General features: G+C 40.6%; 1 protein-coding gene across 1 annotated transcript in view; it reads left to right on the top strand.

Annotated features, from left to right (window-relative positions):
• GABRR3 (gamma-aminobutyric acid type A receptor subunit rho3) overlaps positions 1–24736 on the top strand; it is a 366702-nt gene that overhangs the window by 235476 nt on the left and 106490 nt on the right. The window contains exon 6 of the mRNA XM_044071761.1: positions 763–915. Coding sequence (XP_043927696.1) covers positions 763–915 — 153 coding nt within the window. The remainder of the gene's footprint in view (positions 1–762; positions 916–24736) is intronic.

Below are 24736 nucleotides of genomic sequence, written 5' to 3'. Positions count from 1 at the left end.
ATATATTGTGATGCTGATTTATTTAAATCTGACAGACTCAGTGCCATCTGATCATTTTCTTCCATTGGAGTTTGTATTGGTGAAACAGGATTTGGCCTACCATAAATCTTGAAATTCATTACCATGCAAGATGGCATGCTGCTTTAAGAGGTCCTTATATATACCTATTTCATCAAGTATTCCAAAACTGATTGTTATTACTACTGTTTATTATTTTATGCACAGTAATACTGATTACAGAATTTTAGAGGCATTATATTTATTATGACCTTTTCTTTAATGATTGCTTGAACCCTTCTATATCTACTTAAGCTTTACTTAACTTAAATAGCTGGTGGTCAGCTGTGAGGCAACCAGAAATAGCTCAAACTAAATAAATAATCTCATATAAACAATTTATATGAACTTATGGGCAAATACAAATGTTCTGATTTAATTTCCTAATTATTAAGTTACATATTTTGCTTAAAGCAAACACACTGGACTATTTAGACTAAAATAATGATGTATTTCTGCTGTTTTTAAGAACTTGGTTGCATATCTGTCTTCTCAGTTTTTCTAGAATAGATGTATTAATGAATTGCCAACAAGTTAACTTTCATGTTTAATTGTCTAACCAACTAAAGAAACTTACCAGAGTAACTGTCTAATAAAAGATCAATTTAGACATCTGTAAATGAAGCAAATGCTGTTATTTTCCAATGGCAATATTTTACAATATTAATTATAATATATTCCTTTCCATCTTCTTCTTCATAACAGGGTGGTACTGCAGGTTATTCATAAACTTCATTCTTCGGAGACATATTTTCTTTTTCCTTCTGCAAACATATTTTCCAGCTATGCTAATGGTAATGCTATCATGGGTTTCATTCTGGATTGACAGAAGAGCTGTTCCAGCCAGAGTATCTCTAGGTAATGTTTTGTTTTCCTTTCGACTAAGTTAATGCTTATTTGTATCATGCTTCATATTGGGATTTTGACAAGAAACTTGTCGAAAGGTAGGCAAAAAAAATCATACCTGTACAAATGGCACAAAGATGTTACATAAAAAATATGTGTTGGAGAATTTGATATTTCAGTCTCTCCCACTACAGCATAAAATAACTAAATATAATTTAGAATGCATTGTTTATCCTGTTTATGTCACTAGATTTAAAAATAGGTAAGCCATCATACCAAACTGTAGTAAATTATTTTACAGATATGTTTATCCTGATGAAATGGTCTGGCTGTAGAAATTGTTGTGTACTAGAGAACTGGGCTTATTTAAAAAGTTCTTAAAAGGCAACCTGTTCAGCATGAAATACATTTTTTTCTTTTTGTACTAGATTGCCTTAGAGAAAAAAGTGACAACATTCTGTGAAGTTAGATAATTAGCAAGAAAACACTGATTTATACCCACAAAGATTACTTCTAAATCTACATGATATTGAGGGATACTACAATTTGGATGCTTTTTTTTGTCTGTTAGGCTTAACTCAAACCCTGGGGTATGTCCATTATCAGCCACCTTGTCTGTTCTCTGCAGGAGCAAAGGCTAGGTAGTAGAACATCTTAGGCTACTGATCTACAGGACTATGAATTTAATTTCTACCACTATACAATGCCCACTACTTCCCAATATCCAGCATGCACTGATGTCAACATAGAAAAACGAGCTTCAAAAATCTTGTGCTATTGTGAACATGGGTCTTCACCTCCCACTCCAACCACCACTGCTGCCTGCTTTCTGTAAGCACTCTGCTCTGGGGCTTTTCAGTCAATATCAATGAAGGCAACATCAGCATTCCACAAAATGCTTTTAATTGCATATTAAAAGTAGGAAAGAGACAATAGCTGCTTCTCTTGTGAGTCACACAGAATTTTTTGAAATTTTGACCATTCTCCTTCCCTGGTGCTGTTGTGTTCTTCAACTCAATTGACTTTCTAGTTGCCTGCCCCTTATGTTAATTTGACGACATATCTCCTTCAATCTCCCCTTTCATTGGCCCTTGTGAGTAAGCACAAAATAATCATTTTGTGAAATCACCCCCTTCAACTATTTAAATTTATTGGCCATCACACTGTATTCCATAGAACCAGAATACAAAGTGCCCACCCCCTTTCAGTCTATCTGGCTCTTTTAAAATAAGCGGCTCTCCATTTAGACAGCTAAAGTTTAAGTTACCGTCTCTTTCATATCTGTGCACACTGTAGTGCTTATGATATTAACCATTTTTTCCATATTACCTTTAAAATCTGTAACATCTATTGGAAGACCACCAATAATTGGAGAGCCCGTATTCTGCCTCTCAGTAGTCATCTTGGGATTAGTGCTTCTGTTTTTTCCTGGTGAGAGAAGGAGCACATGGACATTATTTCCTGGAGACTGCTGATCACCAGAAATCCTAACTGCTTTATAGATGACAGCTTGGAATTTCTGCTTATATGCTGATCCTGGTGAGAGAAGTAGCAGACTGCATTGATTCCTGACTATTTCTGGTTGGGCAGTGAGTCTATCTGCTTGACATTCCTGATTGTTTTGGTTGCTATTCAAAGCATCTACCAGGAAAAGTCTACAACAAGCCTAGAGACCCTTTCATCATCTGGGACAAGACTGTGGATCAGCAAACAGGCTGTGGCCTGCTTTTCATCTTGGGATTGGTGCTAATGTTTTGCTTCTGGTGAGAGAAGAACCAAAGGAGCATTGTATCCCAGCAGAGTGAAGCTGTGGTGGTAGTAGCCAGGTAGTAGCCATTCACAGGAGTCCCCTTTTTTCATCATTTTTGACAAGCTAATTCTTTGTTTTCAGTAAGTACTCGTTGATTTGTTTCTAACTTTGGAATATATGCCTAAATACTTCATCCTTAAATTTTCAGGATCTACTAATTAGTTTCCCCTGAAGTGTGGACACAAACACCTTGAGTGACACTTTTCCTGTAAAAACACGATTGAAATTTCACCAATACCTAGTTGCAAAAAGGACAACTAGTTTGCCATGACAAGCACTGTCCAAACAGTTGCAAACTGGATACTCCTGACATTGCTTTCTATTCTCACTCCAACTGTATAATCAATAAAAAAAGGTCTGTTGCCATGGATATGAACTTTCCCACTATCTCCGTAACCAGCTTGGTGAATATGGGCATCCTCAGGCAATGTAGAAATTGCCTCGTATTTACTGACAACCAGTTAATTCTCAAACAAATTGATATGGTATGTAAGATATGTATTTATACAATGTCACGGGAGGCAAAGCTCTCATATAAGAGTACTCCTAATGTCAATAAGGTTGTCAGTAGTAATATGCTGCACCCATCACACACAATTCAAAGCAGACATATAGACCCACATATGCTGTGGCACTTAAATGTAACTGACCTAAACCCAAAAAGATGTCCTAGATGAAGTACACATAACAAATACCCTGAGCAGCCCTGAATGCACTCTTTCAAAACAATACCCACATCACCACATACAGCCACATCTCATGGAGCCTCGATTTCTAAGCCCATAAGGCAAGCCACTATACAATCCAACATTCTGGTCATTGGTGACTCCATTTTGGGACACAGTCATGTCTCTCTCACCAGGCTGAGTAAGGAGAAAGTCATAGTCAGTTGCTTACCAGGGGCTAGGATGCACCACATTACGATGCATGCAGATTATTCGACCACAAGTACCAATATGACTCAGAAATAGCCCATGCGGGTATAAATGACATGAGATGTAACTCCCTTGACTATACAAAGACAGACATCATGGAGTTCTCGCAATATGTGTCTCAGGCTGGTATGAGCCTAGCATTGAGTAGCTTTTTACCTTCTCCAAGGAGAATGCCACAATATGAACAAAAGATGATTGACTTTAATAATTGGCTTAGCTTCTGATGACACTCTAAAAGGGTGCAATATTTGTCAGCATGGAAGGAAATGGTCACAGATCATGCTGCTCTGCCAGGGATGGTCTGCACCTCTCCCCTCTAGGCTTTCAAATGTTAGCTAAAACATTGTCTCCCCCCACAGTGCCTTTTTTTAGGAAATGACAAACTGAAATTATATCTGACATAGCAAATTAAAACCAAGAAAATCTAAAGCTCCTTTCTAGGAGTCTAAACAAAAACTCCACTCCCTAGAAGCTCTCTTTACCATAGAGAATGTTGACATCTATGTGGTCTCTGAGACATGGTTTGAAGCCACGGACAGCACACTGACAATGCAAGTTAGAATGCCTTAGACACATTTAGACCAGCTGTTACACAGACAGGAAGTAAATGTGGAGGTATCTTGATTTGCATCAAAAATAAATATACCTCAAGCCCAGTCAAACAGGACAATGCACTTAAGCTTCTCCATGTTCAAATCACCATAGGCAAAATCCAATACCACTTCCTTGCAAGCTATATGTCCCCATCTATGACTCAGGAAAGCCATACCACGTATTTAAACTTATCGGAAACACTCACCATCCAACCCAATATCATATTCATGGGTGACTTTAATTACTCCACTATTAACTGAGAATCCTCTACGACACCAAACATACAGGCACAGAGATTCCAGGATTTTGGGGTGGTGCAGTGATGCAATGGTTAGCATTGTTACCTCACAGCAAGAGGTTCTCCACTTCAGTTCTCAGCTGGGTTTCCTTCTGTGCGGAATCTGCATGTCCTTCCTGCATTCGCATGGGTTTCCTCCGCGATGACGTCAGCACCTTCAGCCTGTCGGCATTGAGCTCGAGGGCTCACGTCCTTTCTGGCTGTTTGAATGGATCGGTGACCGCGAAAACAATTGCTGCTGCAGTGCTTTGGCTGTTTTTGCATTTGCTGATGGAGTTATGTGCATTCTGCACTTAGGAAATGAACGACTGCTGCTGGAGAGCTTTGGCTGGTTTTGCTTTTGCTGGTGGATACCGTGGAGTTATTTGCATGGAGGAAACGTCACTCCTTAGATCTTCCTTACATTACTGAGGCTAGTTACCTGTCCTGGGCTCGTAAAAACCTGTGTCACCTGCCCACGGAGCCTTTCCACAGCACCCACTTTAGCCAGATGGTTGTGTTTGTGTGGATATGTTAAGCATTGGCTGGGGACCTGCTTAAAAATGTCTGACAAAATGTCGAGTTTTCTTCACATTGGGGTTATCGTCTCCGTCTATGCGGAAGGGTCCGTTAATGGCTTCATCAGCACTCTGGGGTAAGATTTTTTTTTGTCCCCTTAAAATATGTTGAATTGTTGGGGTGGTGTCATATGTTTGGAGGATCTGTTGCACTTGCCAAAAGCTGTAGACCCCAGTAGGCGAGTAATGTCGCCCTACAGGAAACTAAAAGCAATGTGTGGAAAGTTAGCATTTTCGCTGTGTGAGCAGAATCAGATCTAGGAAGTTGAAAAAGTTCTCAAAAAGGCCCCGGGAAGCTGTTAAGTTGTAGCATTTTGTGTGTGTGAGAAAATAATCTAACGTGTTCTTTGCAGCTAACTATTTTCTTACAGTCGTATCACTAGATCTCGCAAGCCTGATTTTTGACAACTGCATATTTTTCAGTGGATTGTTTTTATACCAAGTTAAATAAAATGCATATGTTTGCAGCTAAATGCCTGACAGTTTCTTTGCACAAATGCCCCACATTTTGTAACACAGATGACATATATATTTTTGAAGCTAAGGGCCTGACAGTTTCTTTGCCCAAATATCCACTGTTTCCAACAACTGCCTTAAATGCTTAGGTAGTCTTTACAGTATTTTTGTTTTATAAAGACATTTTTCGTATGTATTTCTTTCACTGCCGAGAAATTTGGTGATCCGTCCAGCATCAACTGTCATGGTAACAGAGGAAGTGCTTAGTGCGTATGCATTGAAAATCCTGTACCTTTCACCTCTCATTCATCATCATCAAATATGGAGTGAAATTTAATAAAGGGAATTTAGGACCTGTACTGGGGGCAGCATTTCTGTAGTTGTGCTGAAGCATCAATTGATAAGCAATTCTGGCCTGTGTTTTTGTTTTTTTTTTTTTGTTTTTTTTGGCAGGGGGGGGGGTATCTTTTAAGAGCAACTTCTGTAATGTCTCTGCCCTGTTTGCTGTCTGCTGTTCTGTTAAATGTTGAGTGTGTTTTATTATGATTGTTTATGCTAATGGATAATAATATCTGTCCTTAACCATGAGGTATTTATTTTTATTGCATTTATTTTTTACATTTGATGACTGGTTAAATGAATTTGCCCAAGACCCTTTCAAGGAGTGACCTGTCTGCAGTTGCTTATTACATATGAATTACAAGTAAGCAATATGTACATTAAACAGCAAGACAGAATGTGATGTACACTTTTACAGTTTGCAATACTTCATTGAAAGAACAGTGGGAAACAGTTTTTACACCATTATGTAAGTATGTATTTATTTATGTTAACCAGGTAAATGAGCTGGTTAGAAGAACCTTTTCATTAATGGCTCAGGCCACTTGACAAATACATATGTGTAGTAAAACAATGATAAATGTTAAAATGCGCTCTAACTTAAGTCTAACAACTGGGCTGTATTATATAAGGAATATCATTTAATAAAGTCAGGAGGGTGTATCAAAGAATGCATACATGTTTCTTGTTTTGTGTGCAAGGGGCCTATGATTTGAAAACAGCCCAAAGGTAATCTTTATCCACCACTGGCCAGATGCATTTTCTTTGGATGTGGTCTGGGTTTCAATGAATGAGAGTTTCAAGGGCAGATAAGTTTTAATGCCAAGTCTATTTTCATTGTGAGACAGTCTTGCTTTGTTTAGCAGATATAATCTAGTGTTTGTGCATTGTGCTATAAAATGTAAAAATAAAATCCAAATAATCACTGTATAAGTAAAGCAGTATGCACACCTTACTGTTTATGGTAAATGGGGCAAAATAGCCAGGTAATGGGACATTGGAATGGCTGCAGGGGGACTCTGGTGCCATATTTTGGTTGTCTGTTCTTCAGTTTGCATTTGAAAGTTGATGTCCCACAATTCTATTGACGGGTTACAAAATTGTGTATGCAAATTTTATGTTAATCAGCGTACAGATTTGTACCTATTTTTCATGGGCCTTGTCCAGATTTTTGATGTTTCCAGGTTGAGAGGTATGGTCTCCTTTGATGTAAAAATACAACCTGGATCCCCATCTAACCCTGGAATATTCATAAACAACTCGAACCCTAACTTTCTGCTATTAAGAGACAATCTGGCAAAATTTCAGGATCCCATAAACTCTGAGAACACTGCTGCCTATGCACAACTGTTCACATAAACCCTATACAACCATGTTAAATAGCTGGTGTACCCATCAGGCAGAAGTACATAACTAACTCACAATCAAATCACCCTGGAAGAATCACAAAATAAATAAGGCTGTAAAACAGAAGGAGGAAAATCATGGCAAAAATTAGGAAGTGCAGTTCCCAGCAGGATAAAAGCACTCTCATCAAACTACACAAACAAGCCAGAGGACAAATAAAGTCTAACAAAGCCAAATTTGAAGTAAATTTTACATCCCAGGCCAAGGACAACCACAGGGCATTCTTTAGCTATGTCCACAACCTCAAAGGCAATACACAATTGTGTGCAGAGCTCACTGTAAATGGAGCCACCTATACTGAGCCAGAAGATATAACAAATCTACTGGCCAACAAATTCAGCTCCAACTTTATCTCTCTCCCCATCAACCTTCCCTCACAAAATACCACCAGACATAACTCCCCCTAGGGAACAGTTCCTTAATGCTGTCTCTAAGGCCAAAAACACTGCATCAATGGGCCCAGACAATATCCCAGGATGCTTTTTAAATTACATGAAACATGACCTATCAGTCTATATGAAATTGGTATTTAACTGTAGCCTCCAAACCCACTTTGTGCCTCATGAATGGAGAACAGCAACAGTCATCCCTCTGCACAAAGGCTGGCCATCTACAGATCCTGGAAACGACAAACCCATAAGTCTCACTAGTCTTATATGTAAAGCCATGGAAAGAATTATCATGGAAATGATCAATAATGATATAGTAAACCTGCAGACACTGGACCCAATCCAGTTTGGTTTCATCAAGGGCAGGACATGCCTACTCAACCTGGTGGACTTCTTTGAAGTTGCCAAAGCAATGGATAAGGGCAAAATGGTTCACATTGCCTACCTTGACCTGGTCAAAGGCATTTGACACAACACCCCACTTGGGCATTGTTGACAAACTCGAGAGGTTATGTACAAACCCATATTTCACCAAGTGGATACCCACCTGGGTCACAGACTGGGCCCAAGAAGTTAGAATTGGGAAGTTCACCTCTACAAAGAAGCCAGTCACAAGTGGAGTCCCTCAAGAATCAGCCCTTGGACAAAGAGGAAAGTTGCAAATGAAGTCCCTTGGGGATCAGTCCTTGGAGCGCTCCTTTTTGGCATTTACATCTCTGAAGTCAAAGCGAATGTCAATGGTCTCTGGCTGAATAAATCTGCAGATGATTGCAAATTAGGAGCTATCATTCAATCTCATACTGACACAAATGTTCTCCAGGAAGGACTGACACAAACAACCGGTGTCAGAGCCATGGACTAAAACTAAATGCCAAGAAATGCATAATACTATCCTTTGGGAAGTCATCTACCCCTGGTAACTATCATACTGATAGCACACCCCTTAGAGATGACCCATTAGTCAGGGACTTAGGAACACACAGACAGTAATCTAGCCTTTGACCATCATGTGTTTACAGTAGTGAGGAAATTATTCTATGTTGCTCAACTTATAAACAAAGGTATGGCATCTAGGCCAAAGGCAGTCATTATTCCACTGTATTCAGCATTCATCAGACCTATCATTGAGTAGAATTCCCCATTCGGTATGTACCTAACCAGGTATATCCAACAAAAGGAATGTCCACAGAGGTTCCTCACTAAAAGAATACAGGGCTTAAGTAAACTGTCTTATGCAGACCGCCTCAAGACCCTATCCCTGTATTCTGTCTCCTGCAGGCTGTTGAGGTGAGATCTATGGCTGGCATAAAGGGCATTGTCGGACCCCACTCTGATGGACCTTCTGCATATCCACAAAACAAACAGCACCAGAATTACCCATTCTAAAGACTTAAACCTTGCCTGTGCTATAAATAAGACCTGCTGGAGAGACACGTATGTATCCCAGAGACTTCCCAATCTCTGGAACAGGCTCCCATCCATGTGAAGCAGAGTTCCTCCCTAACCCAATTCAAGTATAACTTGGACAATTGGATGGAGAACAGGAAATCCATCCCTGGTGTGGCACCTATGTCGCTAATGGACACAGGACACCTGTAAATGGTTCATCTTCCAGGCCTCTGCTTGAAATCTGTCATCCCTCAAGCCCCTGCTTACACTTACAAAGGGTACCAGAACTTGTCAGAGATTTGGGATGGATGGCTAGGCTTAAAAAGGCCCTTATGGTCATTAGCCTAGTAAACACCTATGAACCTAAAAGAGGAGTGTAGGACTGCTAACACAGCCCAGATCACCATTATCTAATGTGGGCTGAGTACAATGGAACAGTGACATCTTTGGACTTAGATGCCATATCTTTGCTTATGAGTTATCCAGTATAGAAAGGCTTCCTTACTACAGTAGATACAGTGGATACATGATAGTCAAGGGCCAAATCACTGTCGACATGTGTTCCCAAATCTGTGATCACTGGGTCTACTCTCAGTGGTGTATTATCAATGTGGCAAGTTGCCTGGATGACCATCATTCCAAAAGAAACTATTATGTATGTTTTGGTGACATTCCTCTATGTGTTGAGTGAAGACTAGGTCAAGGATGTTTACTGGAAGCAACGTGGTGCACGTCCAGCAACTGCTCAGCTGTAAAGTCAACACTTAAAGAACAAAGATAGCCAACAGAAATGGTGGAATACAAAAAGTATTTTAATGTAAAGCACATAACTAGGTAGGGGGTAGTAAGCCCAACTACCTATCTCAGACCGGTTTCGGCTAAAATAGCCTTCTTCAGTGAATTTAACAAAGCACATTATATCCATTCAAATAAGTCTATTTATATATAATGACATAAAGGCAGTTCATTGGTAAATTAAAATTGGTCATTAAGACCAGGTGGGAATAAAGCCCCTAATTTAATGATCCATTTACGTTCCTTGAAATTAAGTAAATCATGCCAACCTGATTTATCCCTATATTTACCTACAATGCAATCAATAACAGTAAAATAAAAAGAAGCAGAGTTGTGTTTACAAACATGTTTAAACAATGCATTATTGGGAATGCTTATTTCTAATGTCACTAAGATACTCCCCAATCCTAAGGCGAAAAGGCCTAGAAGTCTGTCCCACATAGAATGAGGAGGATGAACAAGTGACTAGGTAGATGACCCACTCTGTACTGCAATTAGCCCAAAAGTTGATATTGAAAACTTCAGACGTATTGCGACTACTGAATTCCCTCGTATGTTGAACTGTACTACAATAAGTACAGTGGCCACATGGTATACAACACAGCACTGAGCCACCACTCAGTGTATGTTGAGTAGAAACAATAGAGCTGGGACCCACCCTCTTATTGTGGCTAAACAGGGAGCCCAATGTCCAACCTCTTCTAAAAGAAAAGGAGCATCTGTCCCTCAAAAAAGAGTGTAATCTCTCCTCTGCCATCAAAATATTCCAGTGTCTATTAATAATGTTCATGAACCCACATGTGTTATGTCCATAAGTGGTCACTAGACGAACCAGAGAATTAGATGGATCTTTATGTTTGTCCTTGTATTGTAACAAGTCAGTTCTATTCTGGTTGGAAGCCCAATGACAAGCAGTGCTGACAGTACCAGAGGGGTAACCTCTCTCACGAAACCTACATATTAAATCATCTCTAGTAGTCTCAAAAGTTTGTTGGCTTGAACAAATCCTTTTGGCTCTGAGGAGTTGTGACTTGGGGATATTCTGGATGATATGTCGGGGTGGAAGCTAGTAGCATGTAAAAGTGAATTGTATTCAGGAAATTTCCTATACACCCGGGTAGATAGAGTGTCATCAGGATTCCTGCTAACCTCAACATCAAGAAAAACAATCCTAGATTTATGGAAATTTACTTTAAACTCAATTCCCCATACATTGTCATTGAGATAGCCAATAAATTCCAGAAGATAGATTTCATCCGACTTCCACACTAACCAACAATCATCCAGATATCGTCTCCAGATATCTAATTCATCCATGTATATATTATGACTAGAGTCATAGATCATAACCTCCTCAATATAGGCCATAAAAAGGTCCGCATAAATGGGTGGGAAAGAGGCACCCATTGCTATACCTTTGACCCGCCAAAAGCATTGGTCCTGGAAGTAGAATATGTTACTAGTAAGAACGTATTCAGCCAGGCACACTAAAAAAGTATTAAAGCCTGGTTGGTAAAAAACAGATCTTCCCAACCAAAAGTCCAAAGTCTGCAAACCTGCCCAATGTGGGATATTTATGTATAGAGAGGTTACTTCCAAGGTACATAGCAGCCAGTGGGGCTCCAACTGCATGTCACAAATAATATCCAAAAACTGAGTAGTGTCCTAGATTCTGGCTCATATCAAGGGTAGTAGTGGTTTCAGATAGTAAGTCAAATATTCAGATAAAAGTTCAGTAATAGAGCCATGCCCTGATACAATTGGTCTTCCAGGGGGACATCTAACATCCTTATGTATTTTGGGTAAAAGATAGAAATATTGTTTACACGGAGATGGAACCGACAACTGATGTCTAACTGCCTCCGTAATGATGCCCACTTCCTGGGCCTGTATCAGAAATTAATCAATTTTGGATTTGAAGTGACTAGTTGGGTCCAGTGACATAGCCATATAATATTTGTTATCTCCCAATTGTCTCGCTGCTTCCTCATTATAGTTGACCCTATCCTGAATCACTACCGCCCCACATTTATCTGCTTGTACTATAACAATTTCTTTGTTGTTCTTAAGTTCCTCTATACATTGTACCTTCTCTTTAGAAAGGTTATTATAAGATACCTGAACATTTTTGAGGTTACAATGTAGATCCTTCAGGACATTAGCTTGAAAAGTGGATACTAGGTGTGACATAGGTGGAACAAAAGATGATTTTTAAATCTAAACCCTGGAACTTCCTGAACAGTGTCATTTTCAAAAAATAATTTCAAATTAAGTAAATGACATAAATTGACCACATCTTTTGCTAAAGTATATTCTGGAACAAAAAAGCCGAGGACAAAATTAAGCCCTTTATTAAGAACTTTAATTTGTAAATCATTGAGGTGTACAGATGAAATATTATGTACATTCATGCTATTTGTTAATGTTCTATCATCAGTTGTAACAGACCTTCCAAACTCTCCATGGGTTTGACATTTTTTATGGTTCCTCCCCCCTCGTCTATACCTGAACCCAAAGGGTGTGACAAACTCCTTCTTTTAGGATCAGGTGAGGCATCTGTGTGGTCCCCCACCCCTTCAGTGTTGGAGGACGTATCCTCCCCTGATGTGTAGCTCAAAGATTCTGAGCTGCGTTTCAAAATAGATTTGGGTCTTTTTCTCTTGGGGGCCAAAGATTTATTGCTTGGAAGCTTAAAGGTGACATTCTGCTCAAGTGGGCATTCGGTCTAGCTGATCCAGGGCATTTATGCTGACAAAATCCAGGAATCTTTGAGCCTGCAAATTTGGGTCATATATGATTCCTAGTTTATAGTGGGGTAGTTGAAGCCACTCATGAGTTTGGTGGTGGGTTGAATGGTGAATGATTCCAGTTCATTTATGTAAGTGGTATGGGTTCCCTGAGTCACAGTGAGGGACCGGTAGCATGCCAAGATATGGTATAAAACTTTGTTTATTTATAAGTTGTACATGGAGAAGCTCATGGGTGTCATATTGCTTGACCAGCCTTGAGCTGTGTTTATTTTTGATGTAAATTTAAACACCTCCACTTTGTGTCCCTTTCTGTTTAGTAGCTGATCTAAGTGTGAAAGACTTTATAGCCATGCACTGATGGGGTGCTCTCTGTGGCTTTAAACCATGTCTCAGGAATTACACTGACATCTATGTTCTCCAGGGTGACGACAGTTTGCAGAGAATAGAGTTTTTTGTTTAGACTCTTGGCATTGAGCAGTATCACCTTTAAATTATCTTGACTTGTTTTAGTTACGCTGGATGGTTTATGAGGTTGACAATATATAAAAAGAAACTACAGGGTGGACAGGGTTTTAGTCAGTATTCAAAAGCCTAAAGGAAACAGGTGCAGACCATCCCTGCCAAAGCAGCATGGTTTGTTAATCATATCCTCCCAGGCTGACAAATATTGTATCCCCTTTGAATGACACAAAAACTAAGCCAATTATTAAAGTCAGATGGTCTGGTTGCTATTTGATACATCTACCAGAAAATGGCTACAAGCCTACAGACCTTTGCATCATGTGGGACAAGACTGTGGATCACCAAACAGGCTGTGGTCTGTTTTTCTTCTTAGGATTGGTGTTAACATTTTGCTTCTGGTGAGAGAATAAGGTAAAATCCAATACCACTTCCTTGCAAGCTATAGGTCCCCCTCTGTGACCAAGGAAACCCATACTATGTATTTAAACTTATTAGAAATACTAACTATCCAACCCAATACCATATTCATGGGTGACTTTAATTACCCCACTATTAACTCAGAATCCTATGCAACATCAAATGTACATGCACAGAGATTCCTGGATTTCGTAAACACAAACTCCCTGGACCAGATAGTCAATACACCAACCAGGGATGCAACCATACTGGATCTGGTCCTCACTAATATGGGAGAGTGCTGCACACCCCCTACTGTAACGCCTTCGTAAGGTCAGACCACAAAATGGTCTCCTTTGATGCAAAAATAAAACCTGGGCCCCCAGCTAAACTGTGAATATTCAGGAACTATTTTAAGGTTAACCTCCCGGTATTAAGTGACACCCTGGCAAAACTGCAAGCCCCTATAAAACCTGACAACACTTCTGCCTATACAGAACTGTTCACAAAAACCCTATACATGCATGTTAATAGCTGCATAGAGGCAGCTCTACCCACCAGGAAGAAGTACTCAACTAACTCAAAAAACAAGCTACCCTGGTGGAATCACAAAATCAAATGTATAACAGGAGGAAGAAAATCACGGCAAAATTAGGAGGTGCAGCACCCAGCAGCATAAAAGCACTCATCAAACTAAACAAACAACTCAGAGGATAAATAAAGTCTAGCAAAGCCAAATTTGAGGTACATTTGGCCTCCCAGGCCAAGGACAACCACAAAGCATTATTTAGCTATGTCAGAAACCTCAAAGGCAATACACAATTGTGTGCAGAGCTCATTGTAAATGGAGCCACCTATACTAAGCCAGAAGATACAGCAAACCTCCTGGCTGATAAATTCAGCTCCAACTTTACTCCTCTTTCTTCCTCAACCTTCCCTCAGGAAATATCATCAAATATAACTCCCCTACTATCACCAGGGAACAGATCCTTAATGCTCATTCTAAGACCAAGAACACTGCATCAGTGGGCCCAGACAATATCCCAAGATGCCTTCTAAATAGCATGAAACATGACCTTGCAGGGCCTCTGGAATTACTATTTAACTGTAGCTCCAAACAGGCTTCATGCCTCATGAATGGAGAAAGACAACAGTCATACCTCTGCACAAAGACCCTGGAAACTACAGACCCATAAGTCTCACTAGTCTTATATGTAAAGCCATGGAAAGAATTATCATGGAAATGATCAGCAGAGATATAGTAAACCTCCAGACACTGGACCCAACTCAGTTTGGTTTTGTCAAGGGCAGATCATGCCTAGTCAACCTGGTGGACTTCTTTGAGAAGGTCACCAAATCAATGGATGAGAGCAAAATTGTTCACACTGCCTACCTTCACCTCGCCAAGGCATTTAACACAATACCCCACTCGGGCATTGTTGACAAACTCAAGAGGTTGTGTACAAACCCATATGTCACCTGGTGGATAGCCAACCGGCTCACAGACAGGACCCAGGAAGGTAGAGTTGGGGAGTCCACCTGTACAAAGAGGCCAGTCACAAGTGGAGTCCCTCAAGGATCAGTCTTTGGACTGCTCCTTTTTGGCATTTACTTCTCTGAAGTCAAGCCCAATGTCAGTGGTCTCTGGCTGACTAAATTTGCTTTGCAGATGATTGCAAATTAGGAGTTGTCATTGAATTTCACACTAACACAAATGTTCTCCAGGAGGGGCTGAAACAGACAAACAATGGGTGTCAGAGTCATGGACTAAAACTAAATGCCAAGAAATGCATAATAGTATCCTTTGGGAAGCCATCCATCACCAGTAACTATCATATTGACATCACACTCTTTAGAGTTGACCCAGTAATCAGGGACTTAGGGACGCACATAGACAGTAATCTAGCCTTTGATCATCATGTGTCTACAGTGGTGAGGAAATCATTCTATGTTGTGCAACTTATAAACAAAAGTATGGCATCTAAGTCCAAGGAAGTCATTGTTCCACTGCATTCGGTATTCATCAGACCTATCATTGAGTACAATGCCCCTTTTGGCCTGTACCTAACCAAGCATACCCAACAACTGGAATGTCCACAGAGGTTCCTTACTAAAAGAATACAGGGCATAAGTAACATGTCCTATGCAGACCACCTCAAGGCCCTATCCCTGTATTCTGTCTCCTATAGGCTTTTGAGGGGAGATCTATGCCAGGCATATAAGGCATTGTCAGACCCCACTCTCATGGACCTCCTGCATATCCATAAAACAAACAGTACCAGAAATAGAAAAAGGGCCCTGTGGTCATTAGCCTAGTAAACACCTATAAACATATGAACCTAATTATCCTCTGTTCATACTGTGGCATCAACTTGAAGAAGATAGAATGCTGCTCAATGCTAGATGCATACTGGCCTGGCACACATAATCTGAGAGCTCCATCATATCCCTCTTGATATTGTCCATGGAGGTACATCTCAGGTCATTTACACCCACATGGACATAGAGTGAGTCAAACTGGTACTTGTAGTTCAATGACTTGAGGCCCTGTGTGATTTGGTAGATTCTGGCCCCTGATAGGCAACTAACTGTAACCCTCTCCTTGCTCAGCCTGGTGAGTGGGACATTGGTATACCTCAGAATGGAGTCTTCTATGATCACGATATTGGATTGTGAGGTTGTCTGCCTTTATGGGCATAGATGTTGAGGTATAGTGAGGTATAACTGATTGTGTCATGGTGAGTCTTAGGTTCATAGGTTGGTACTAGGCTATTTACCCAAAGGCATTTATAAGCCTAGTCGGAATGTGTTGGCTTTCACCATCCCCTTAGATTAGTTCCCTGTACCTCTGTCCAGCAGAGCCATGGAAGTGATCCCTGGGGTAAACTTTCTGTTTCCCATCCACTTGTCAAGGTTTTTCTTGAAGAGGGTTAGCGAGGAGCTCTGCCTAATGCAGATTGGAATCTTGTTCCAAAGCATGGGAAGTCTCTGGGACAGGAAATTAATCCCTCCAGCACATCCTATTTATTGTTGTGGTGAGGTTTAGATCCCTGGAGCATGTGGCTCGAGAGGATATGGTTTTCTTTAGATGGAGCATGTCCATCAATTCTAGGTTGGACATGGCCTTGTATGTCAGGCAGAGATCACCTCTGAGTAGGTGGTATGCAACCAAGTACAGCTGGAGTTTCTTCACTCGAGCTGCATAGGGCATCTGCTTGAGGCCAGTGATCCTCTTGGTGAGGAACTTCTGTGGTCTTTCCAGTTGTTGCACGTGTCTTGTAAGGTACATCCCAAATGGGGCATTGTACTCTATGATGGGTCTGATGAGTGATGCGTAGAGGGGCCCAATGACTTCTTTCGATCTGGATGCAAACCCTTTTGTGATTAGGTGGGCCACATAGAAGGATTTTTTAACCACTTTGGCAATATGATTATCAAAGGAGAGGTTACTATCTACTTGGGTCCCCAGATCCCTTATTACGTCTTCTGTATTTAGGTGGCTACCACCTATGTGGTAGTTTGTGGGTACTTTGTTTTTTCCAAAGGGGATGACTATGCACTTTTTGGCATTTAGCTTGAGGCCATGGTTTTTACACCTGGTATCTGTCTCAGTGAGACCCTTTTGGAGGATATATGTGTCAGCTGGAGAGTCAATTATAGCCCCTAGTTTTCAGTCGTCTGTGAACATGGTCAGCCATAGTCCTCCTGTGCTTGCCTGTACCTCTGAGAAGTATATGCCAAACAGGAGGGGTCCTAGGACTGAGCCCTGGGGAATGCCACTTGTAACCGGTTTAGAGTCAGCCCTAGCTCCCGCAACTCTTACCGTGTGGGTTCTGTCAGTGAGTCAGTTGGCAACCCATCTCGTGGCATAGGGTTTTATGTTCAGGCTGGTGAGCTTGTCTATAATACCAGAGTGGGGAATGGTGTCAAAGGCCTTTGCAAGGTCTAGGTAGGCTGTGTGGACCACCTTTCCCTCATCTATAGCCTTGGTAACTGTCTCAAAGAAGTCCACCAGGTTTAGGAGGCATGATCTGCCCTTAACAAAGCCGAACTGGGTAGGGTCCAGTATTTGGAGGTTTTCAATGTCTCTGTTAATGAGATCCATGATGATGCGCTCCATAGCTTTGCAGACCAAGCTAGTCAGGCTTATAGGGCGATAGTTCCCGGGGTCCGTTGTGGCTCCACCTTTGTGGAGCAGAATAACCGTTGCTGTGCACCACTCTGTGGGCACATAGCCTGTGGAGAGGCTGAGTTTAAACAGTGTGTTTAGGTGAGGGGTTAGTTCATCTTTGAGCTCATGTAGGTCATAGCCTGGGACATCGGCCGGTCCCATTGATGCTGTGTTTTTGGCTTTCAAGAGGGCTATTTTAACCTGAGTGCCTGTGGTTTCAGGGGCACTACATTCTTCTGGTATAGTTATGTGCCCTTTTGGGGGTGAGAGGGGGGTGAAGTTTGCACTGAACTTGTCTGCCAGGATGTTGGCTATATCGGTCGGTTCAGTGTATTTTGTGCCATTCTGCACTAACTCAGAGCAGATCTGAGAATTGTCACTTAGATTATTGACATAGCTAAAGGATGCCTTGTGGTTATCTTTGGAGTCCATGGCAATTTTTCTTTCTAAGCTAGCCTTGAATGATTTTATGAGAGAACATAGTTTCTTGCTGATACTGATCAGGGATATCTTTTCTTCTTGGGATTTTACTCTTTTCTGTACTAATTTCCTCCTTCTATTGTATAGCTTGTTTATGACAGGGATCCACCAGACTGGTTTCCTTTTCTTGGAGGAGTGAGTCTTGGTTTTGTTTGGGATAGCATGAGCCATGCATTCTTGTAGGTGCCCGTAGAGTGCATTAGTAAAGGATTTTGCAGCTTGGACAGCATTATCCTTTAGCATGGTGACTTTGAAACTTCCCACCTTGGTCTTAAGTAACGTGAAGTTTGCTTTTGAAAAGTTTTTCATGGTGTGGGTATCCTTGATGAATATGGATACTCCCCCACCTTTCGTATTTTGGTCCGGGTTTTGTGGCCAAAATGTATGGTATGAGTTGTAGCCTGGTAGTGCTGGGGTGCTCTCTGGAGCCTTAAACCAGGTTTCTGTTACTGCACATATATCGATTTTCTCCATACTGAGGAGTGCCTCGAGTGCATGCATTTTGAGGTTTAGACTTCTGGCATTGAGCAGCATTACCCTCAGTTTTTTGTTACTTGTGCTATTTACGGTGGTGGGTTTGTCTTTTGAGCCTTGCCTAAAAAAGGCACTATGGGGGTGGCAAGAGCCTTGGCCAGTATTCAAAAGCCTAAGGGTGACAGGTTCTCTAGTGAAGCAGCGTGGCTTGTCGAGCATGTCATCCCAAGCTGACAGAGCCTGGATCCCCTTTGAATGACACAAAAAGCTTAGCCAATTGTTGAAATTTATAAATTTTTCTCTATACCGTGGTATCATTCTTGGTGAGGGCAGGATGCTACTCAGGGTCAGGGTCATACCGGCCTGGGCTATGTGATCAGAGAGCTTCTCCATGTCTCTTTTCATGTAGTCCAGGGAGGTACGGCTTAGGTCATTCACACCAACATGGACAATGACAGAGTCATAGTTGTACTTGTTCTGGAGTGACCTGAGTGCTTTTGTTATGTGGTGGATCCTGACACCCAACAGACAGCTAACAGTAACCTTCTCCTTGTTCAGCCTAGTGAGTGGGACGTCAGTGTGCCTGACTATAGAGTCACTTATTACTAGTGTGTTGGGTATGTTATTTTGCCTTAAGGGCTGTGATTGTGTGGCACACTGGTTTTGTGAAGTATGTGCTTCATGGTTTGTGTTGGGGGGTGGAGGTTGATTGGATGCCTGCTTTGGAGGTCTCTGTTGCTTTTGCAGATTTTTATTTAGAGCCTCCTAGTATGTTTTTGTATATTTATGTGTGTTTTTTGCCAGTGCTGGTTTCATAGGTCTATGTGAGACTGGTGGTGTGATGCAAATAATTCCCTTCTCCTCTTGACTGCCTGGTCCAGTCTTGGGTTGAGAGAGCTTAGCCTCCAGTTTGGCTGTATAAGTGCATTTCTCACATGTATTAGTGTTTGGTGGAAGGAGGAGAGGGTTGTCTGTTTACATGAGGCAATTGCAACATTGCCTCAAAATGCCCAGATTCACCAGTTGGACTTGACAGTACATCTGAAACTGCCTTTTGGACATGCCTGGATAGGTACAGTGAACTGTTTTACTGATTGGCTGGTAAGGTCGAATAGAGATCCTTGTCCTTCTCTACAGTATAGGGGGGTCTAGTGCTAAGGTTTATTAGTGCTTGCTATGAGTTTTGGGCAAATGCCGGGATGAGAAGTGAATGATTTGAGTGCTTAAGTTGAAAGGTTGTCTAGTTCCAAGGGAAAAATTGAAGAGTAGACTTTGTGGAGGAGGGAATAGTTATACCCTAGCTAACCGGCACTGCCCGGTGCTCAAAACCACACAAATGCGGGTTTTACAGCAGGGAAATGAAATAGATAGAAATTAGCTCAAAATGGCAAATAAACTACTAATTTCTGGGCTGAAACCTCTCCTCCAGTGACAGATAGGCTGCTCAAAGCTCCCTATCTCACAGTGAACAGAGAAACTTCTATCCAAGTAAGGTATGGGCGAACATAGAAACTTGTAACACAGCCCTGAATTCAGCACTAACCTGAAAACTGGACTAAACTAACTTAGAAAGTTGGGAAAACAAGTATATTTTTTTGTTTTTTTCAGAAAATAAAACAAATATAATCAAAAAAACACTTTAAATGCACATAAATGGCTATCACATTTCAGTGTGTAGCCTACAACAGTTAAACAGGTCATTTAAACACAAAAACAACTTTGTTAAAGTGCAGGCAGTAAAATAAGTACAATATGTAGCTGAAACAAGCTTTTTAAATCACACAAACTCTAGAAAATCAGCGTTTTAGGCAGAATTAAATAAAGGCAGCAAGAAAATGCAGAAAAATGATACTTAATCACTCCAAAGTCTCTTTTGTCTCTCTGCTGCTGTAGAACACTGCAGGGCACCAGGCAGGAGCCTGCTGAACTGTATACTAGCACAAAAACCTTGCAAATGTGGGTTTTATAGCAGGGAAATGAAAGAGATAGAAATTAGCCCAAAATGGCCAATGTTGTTGTGTCTTTCAGCTTTCCCTGGTTAGGGGTCGCCACAGTGGAACTCAGGTCCGCTAATGATTGGAAGTAGATTTTAACATGCCGAGCTGCCAGCCCTGATGCACAACCTTCAATGAAGGTATGCCCATTCATGCCTGTCTCCCCACAGAAGATGCTCTAGCTTTGAGTCAAACAGGACAACATCTTACTGTGAGGCGACAATGTTACCGCAGCACCACCACCGCAATAAACTACTAATTTCTGGGCTGAATCCACTCCTCCAGGGACAGATAGGCTGCTCAAAGCTCCCTCTCTCACAGTGAACAGAGAAACTTTCTTCTATCCAAGTAAGGTATGGGCAAATACAGAAACTTGTAACACAGCCCTGAATTCAGCACTAACCTGAAAACTGGACTAAACTAGCTTAGAAAGGTGGGAAAACAAGTTTTTTTTTTTGTTTTTTTTCAGAAAATAAAGCAGATACAATCAAAAAAACACTTTAAATGCACATAAATGGCTATCACATTTTAGTGTGTAGCCTACAACAGTTAAACAGGTAATTTAAGCACAAAAACAACTTTGCTAAAGTGCAGGCAGTAAAATAAGTACAATATGTAGCTGAAACAAGCTTTTTAAATCAGAGAAACTCTAGAAAATCGGTGTTTTAGGTGAAATTAGCTAAAGGCAGCAAGAAAATGCAGAAAAATGATACTTAATCACTCCAAAGTCTCTCTTTGTCTCTCTGCTGCTGTAGAACTCTGCAGGGCACCAGGCAGGAGCTTGCTGAGCTGTATACTAGCACAAAAACCTTGCAAATGCAGGTTTTATAGCAGGAAAATGAAAGAGATAGAAATTAGCCCAAAATGGCCAATAAACTACTAATTTCTGGGCTGAAACCACTCCTCCAGGGACAGATGGGCTGCTCAAAGCTCCCTCTCTCACTGTGAACAGAGAAACTTCCTTCTATCCAAGTAAGGTATGGGCAAAGACAGAAACTTGTAACACAGCACTAACCTGAAAACTGGACAAAACTAGTTTAGAAAGGTGGGAAAACAAGTATATTTTTTTGTTTTTTGTTTTTTTTTCAGAAAATAAAGCAGATACAATTAAAAAAAAAAACACTTTAAATGCACATAAATGGCTATCACACTTGAGTGTATAGCCTACAACAGTTAAACAGGTAATTTAAACACAAAAATGATGTTGCTAAAGTGCAGGCAGTAAAATAAGTACAATATGTAGCTGAAACAAGCTTTTTAAATCAGAGAAACTCTAGAGAATTGGTGTTTTAGGCGAAATTCAGACTAAATTTAGACTAAAATTCAACTCCCATCTACAAATAAATATCAAAAAACCCATCAAAAACTAGGGATGCTCTATCGACAAAATCACTATCTTACAACTGCCACTAAAATCACTCTCTCTACTTCCTTTCTAATTCCATCCCTTCTCTACGGAGCTCCACTTCTAACTAATCTGCAAACCTCCCTGAAAACACAACTTTCCTCCTGCTACAACAAAATTGCAAAATTCGCTACCAGCCAAAAGTCCTCAACCCATCACTGTTCCTCTCTCCAACAATTAAAATGGCTAGAACTACCCAGTCATCTCACCTATATTCAACTATCCATGCTTTTACCAAAACATTCTCAAACCCTCCTCTGTCCTCCCTGTCTTCTGTATTTAAAATGCACATGCCTGACAGAATATTAAGGTCTAACAACCAAAATCTATTAGAAGTGTATAAACCAACCCATCCCCCTGGCAAAAATCTTCTATCACATGGCCTAGCTCGACTCTGGAACTCTCTACCTCCATCTATCTGTATCACCTCTAACCATTTTATTTTCAAAAAATCTCTTCACTCACATCTTCTGTCTCAGTGGGAATGCTCTTGCTCCCACCCCTCATAACTAATACTGGGCATTTCCTTTTCCTTTCCTTTCTCCTGCTTATACCCTTGATTTCACTCTAACATTTCTCCTAACTCTTATATTATTATTACTATAGTATCTGCAAGAATATACTACACTATACCTCATAAGTGTAGGACTCTTAATATGTAATGACTTCTTATTTTTAATTGTAAAATCCTCTTTAATCTGCTTCTCATAAAAGTTTTAACTCTTGTTAAATTAATTGTAATTGTTTGTTTATTATCTGTATTGTCTACTCAATTTTTTTTTACAATGTCTAAACATATCTAAGAACCTATTGTAACCTAAAATGTCTGGAGCTTTTCTCCCCAGGACTCCATTGAAAACGGGTTCATCTTGGCCCAATGGACTATTCTGGTAAACCAACTGCAAATAAATAAATAGATTAGCTAAAGGCAGCAAGAAAATGCAGAAAAATGATACTTAATCACTCCAAAGTCTCTCTTTTGTCTCCCTGCTGCTGTAGAACTATGCAGGGCACCAGGCAGGAGCTTGCTGAGCTAAAAACTAGCACAAAAACCTTGCAGATGTGGGTTTTATAGCAGGAAAATGAAAGAGATAGAAATTAGCTCAAAATGACAAATAAACTACTAATTTCTGGGCTGAAACCTCTCCTCCAGTGACAGCTCCCTCTCTCAGAGTGAACAGAGAAACTTCTATCCAAGTAAGGTATGGGCAAACACAGAAACTTGTAACACAGCCCTGAATTCAGCACTAACCTGAAAACTGGACTAAACTAGCTTAGAAAGTTGGGAAAACAAGTATATTTTTTTGTTTTTTTCAGAAAATAAAACAAATATAATCAAAAAAACACTTTAAATGCACATAAATGGCTATCACATTTCAGTGTGTAGCCTACAACAGTTAAACAGGTCATTTAAACACAAAAACAACTTTGTTAAAGTGCAGGCAGTAAAATAAGTACAATATGTAGCTGAAACAAGCTTTGTAAATCACACAAACTCTAGAAAATCGGCGTTTTAGGCAGAATTAAATAAAGGCAGCAAGAAAATGCAGAAAAATGATACTTAATCACTCCAAAGTCTCTATTGTCTCTCTGCTGCTGTAGAACTCTGCAGGGCACCAGGCAGGAGCCTGTTGAACTGTATACTAGCACAAAAACCTTGCAAATGCGGGTTTTATAGCAGGGAAATGAAAGAGATAGAAATTAGCCCAAAATGGCCAATGTTGTTGTTGTGTCTTTTAGCTTTTCCCGGATAGGGGTCGCCACAGTGGAACTCCAGTCCGCTAATGATTGGCAGTAGATTTTTACATGCCGGGTTGCCAGCCCTGATGCACAACCTTCAACGAAGGTACACCCATTCATGCCTGTCTCCCCACAGAAGATGCTCTAGCTTTGAGTCAAACAGGACAACGTCTTACTGTGAGGCGACAATGTTACCGCAGCACCACCACCGCAATAAACTACTAATTTCTGGGCTGAATCCACTCCTCCAGGGACAGATAGGCTGCTCAAAGCTCCCTCTCTCACAGCGAACAGAGAAACTTTCTTCTATCCAAGTAAGGTATGGGCAAATACAGAAACTTGTAACACAGCCCTGAATTCAGCACTAACCTGAAAACTGGACTAAACTGGCTTAGAAAGGTGGGAAAACAAGTTTTTTTTGTTTAGAAAATAAAGCAGATACAATGAAAAAACACTGTAAATGAACATAAATCGCTATCACATTTAAGTGTGTAGCCTACAACAGGTAAACAGCTAATTTAAACACAAAAACAACTTTGCTAAAGTGCAGGCAGTAAAATAAGGACAATATGTAGCTGAAGCAAGCTTTTTAAATCAGAGAAACTCTAGAAAATATGTGTTTTAGGTGAAATTAGCTAAAGGCAGCAAGAAAATGCAGAAAAATGATACTTAATCACTCCAAAGTCTCTCTTTTGTCTCTCTGCTGCTGTAGAACTCTGCAGGGCACCAGGCAGGAGCTTGCTGAGCTGTATACTAGCACAAAAACCTTGCAAATGCAGGTTTTATAGCAGGAAAATGAAAGAGATAGAAATTAGCCCAAAATGGCCAATAAACTACTAATTTCTGGGCTGAAACCACTCCTCCAGGGACAGATGGGCTGCTCAAAGCTCCCTCTCTCACTGTGAACAGAGAAACTTCCTTCTATCCAAGTTAGGTATGGGCAAACACAGAAAGTTGTAACACAGCCCTGAATTCAGCACTAACCTGAAAAC

Source organism: Protopterus annectens, chromosome 5.part0 (assembly GCF_019279795.1).
Source record: "Protopterus annectens isolate FY-2018-M chromosome 5.part0, PAN1.0, whole genome shotgun sequence".
In the NCBI taxonomy this organism is placed as follows: Eukaryota; Metazoa; Chordata; order Ceratodontiformes; family Protopteridae; genus Protopterus; species Protopterus annectens.
Note: the sequence above shows the minus strand (reverse complement) of the source record. Positions and strands in the feature narration are given on the sequence as shown.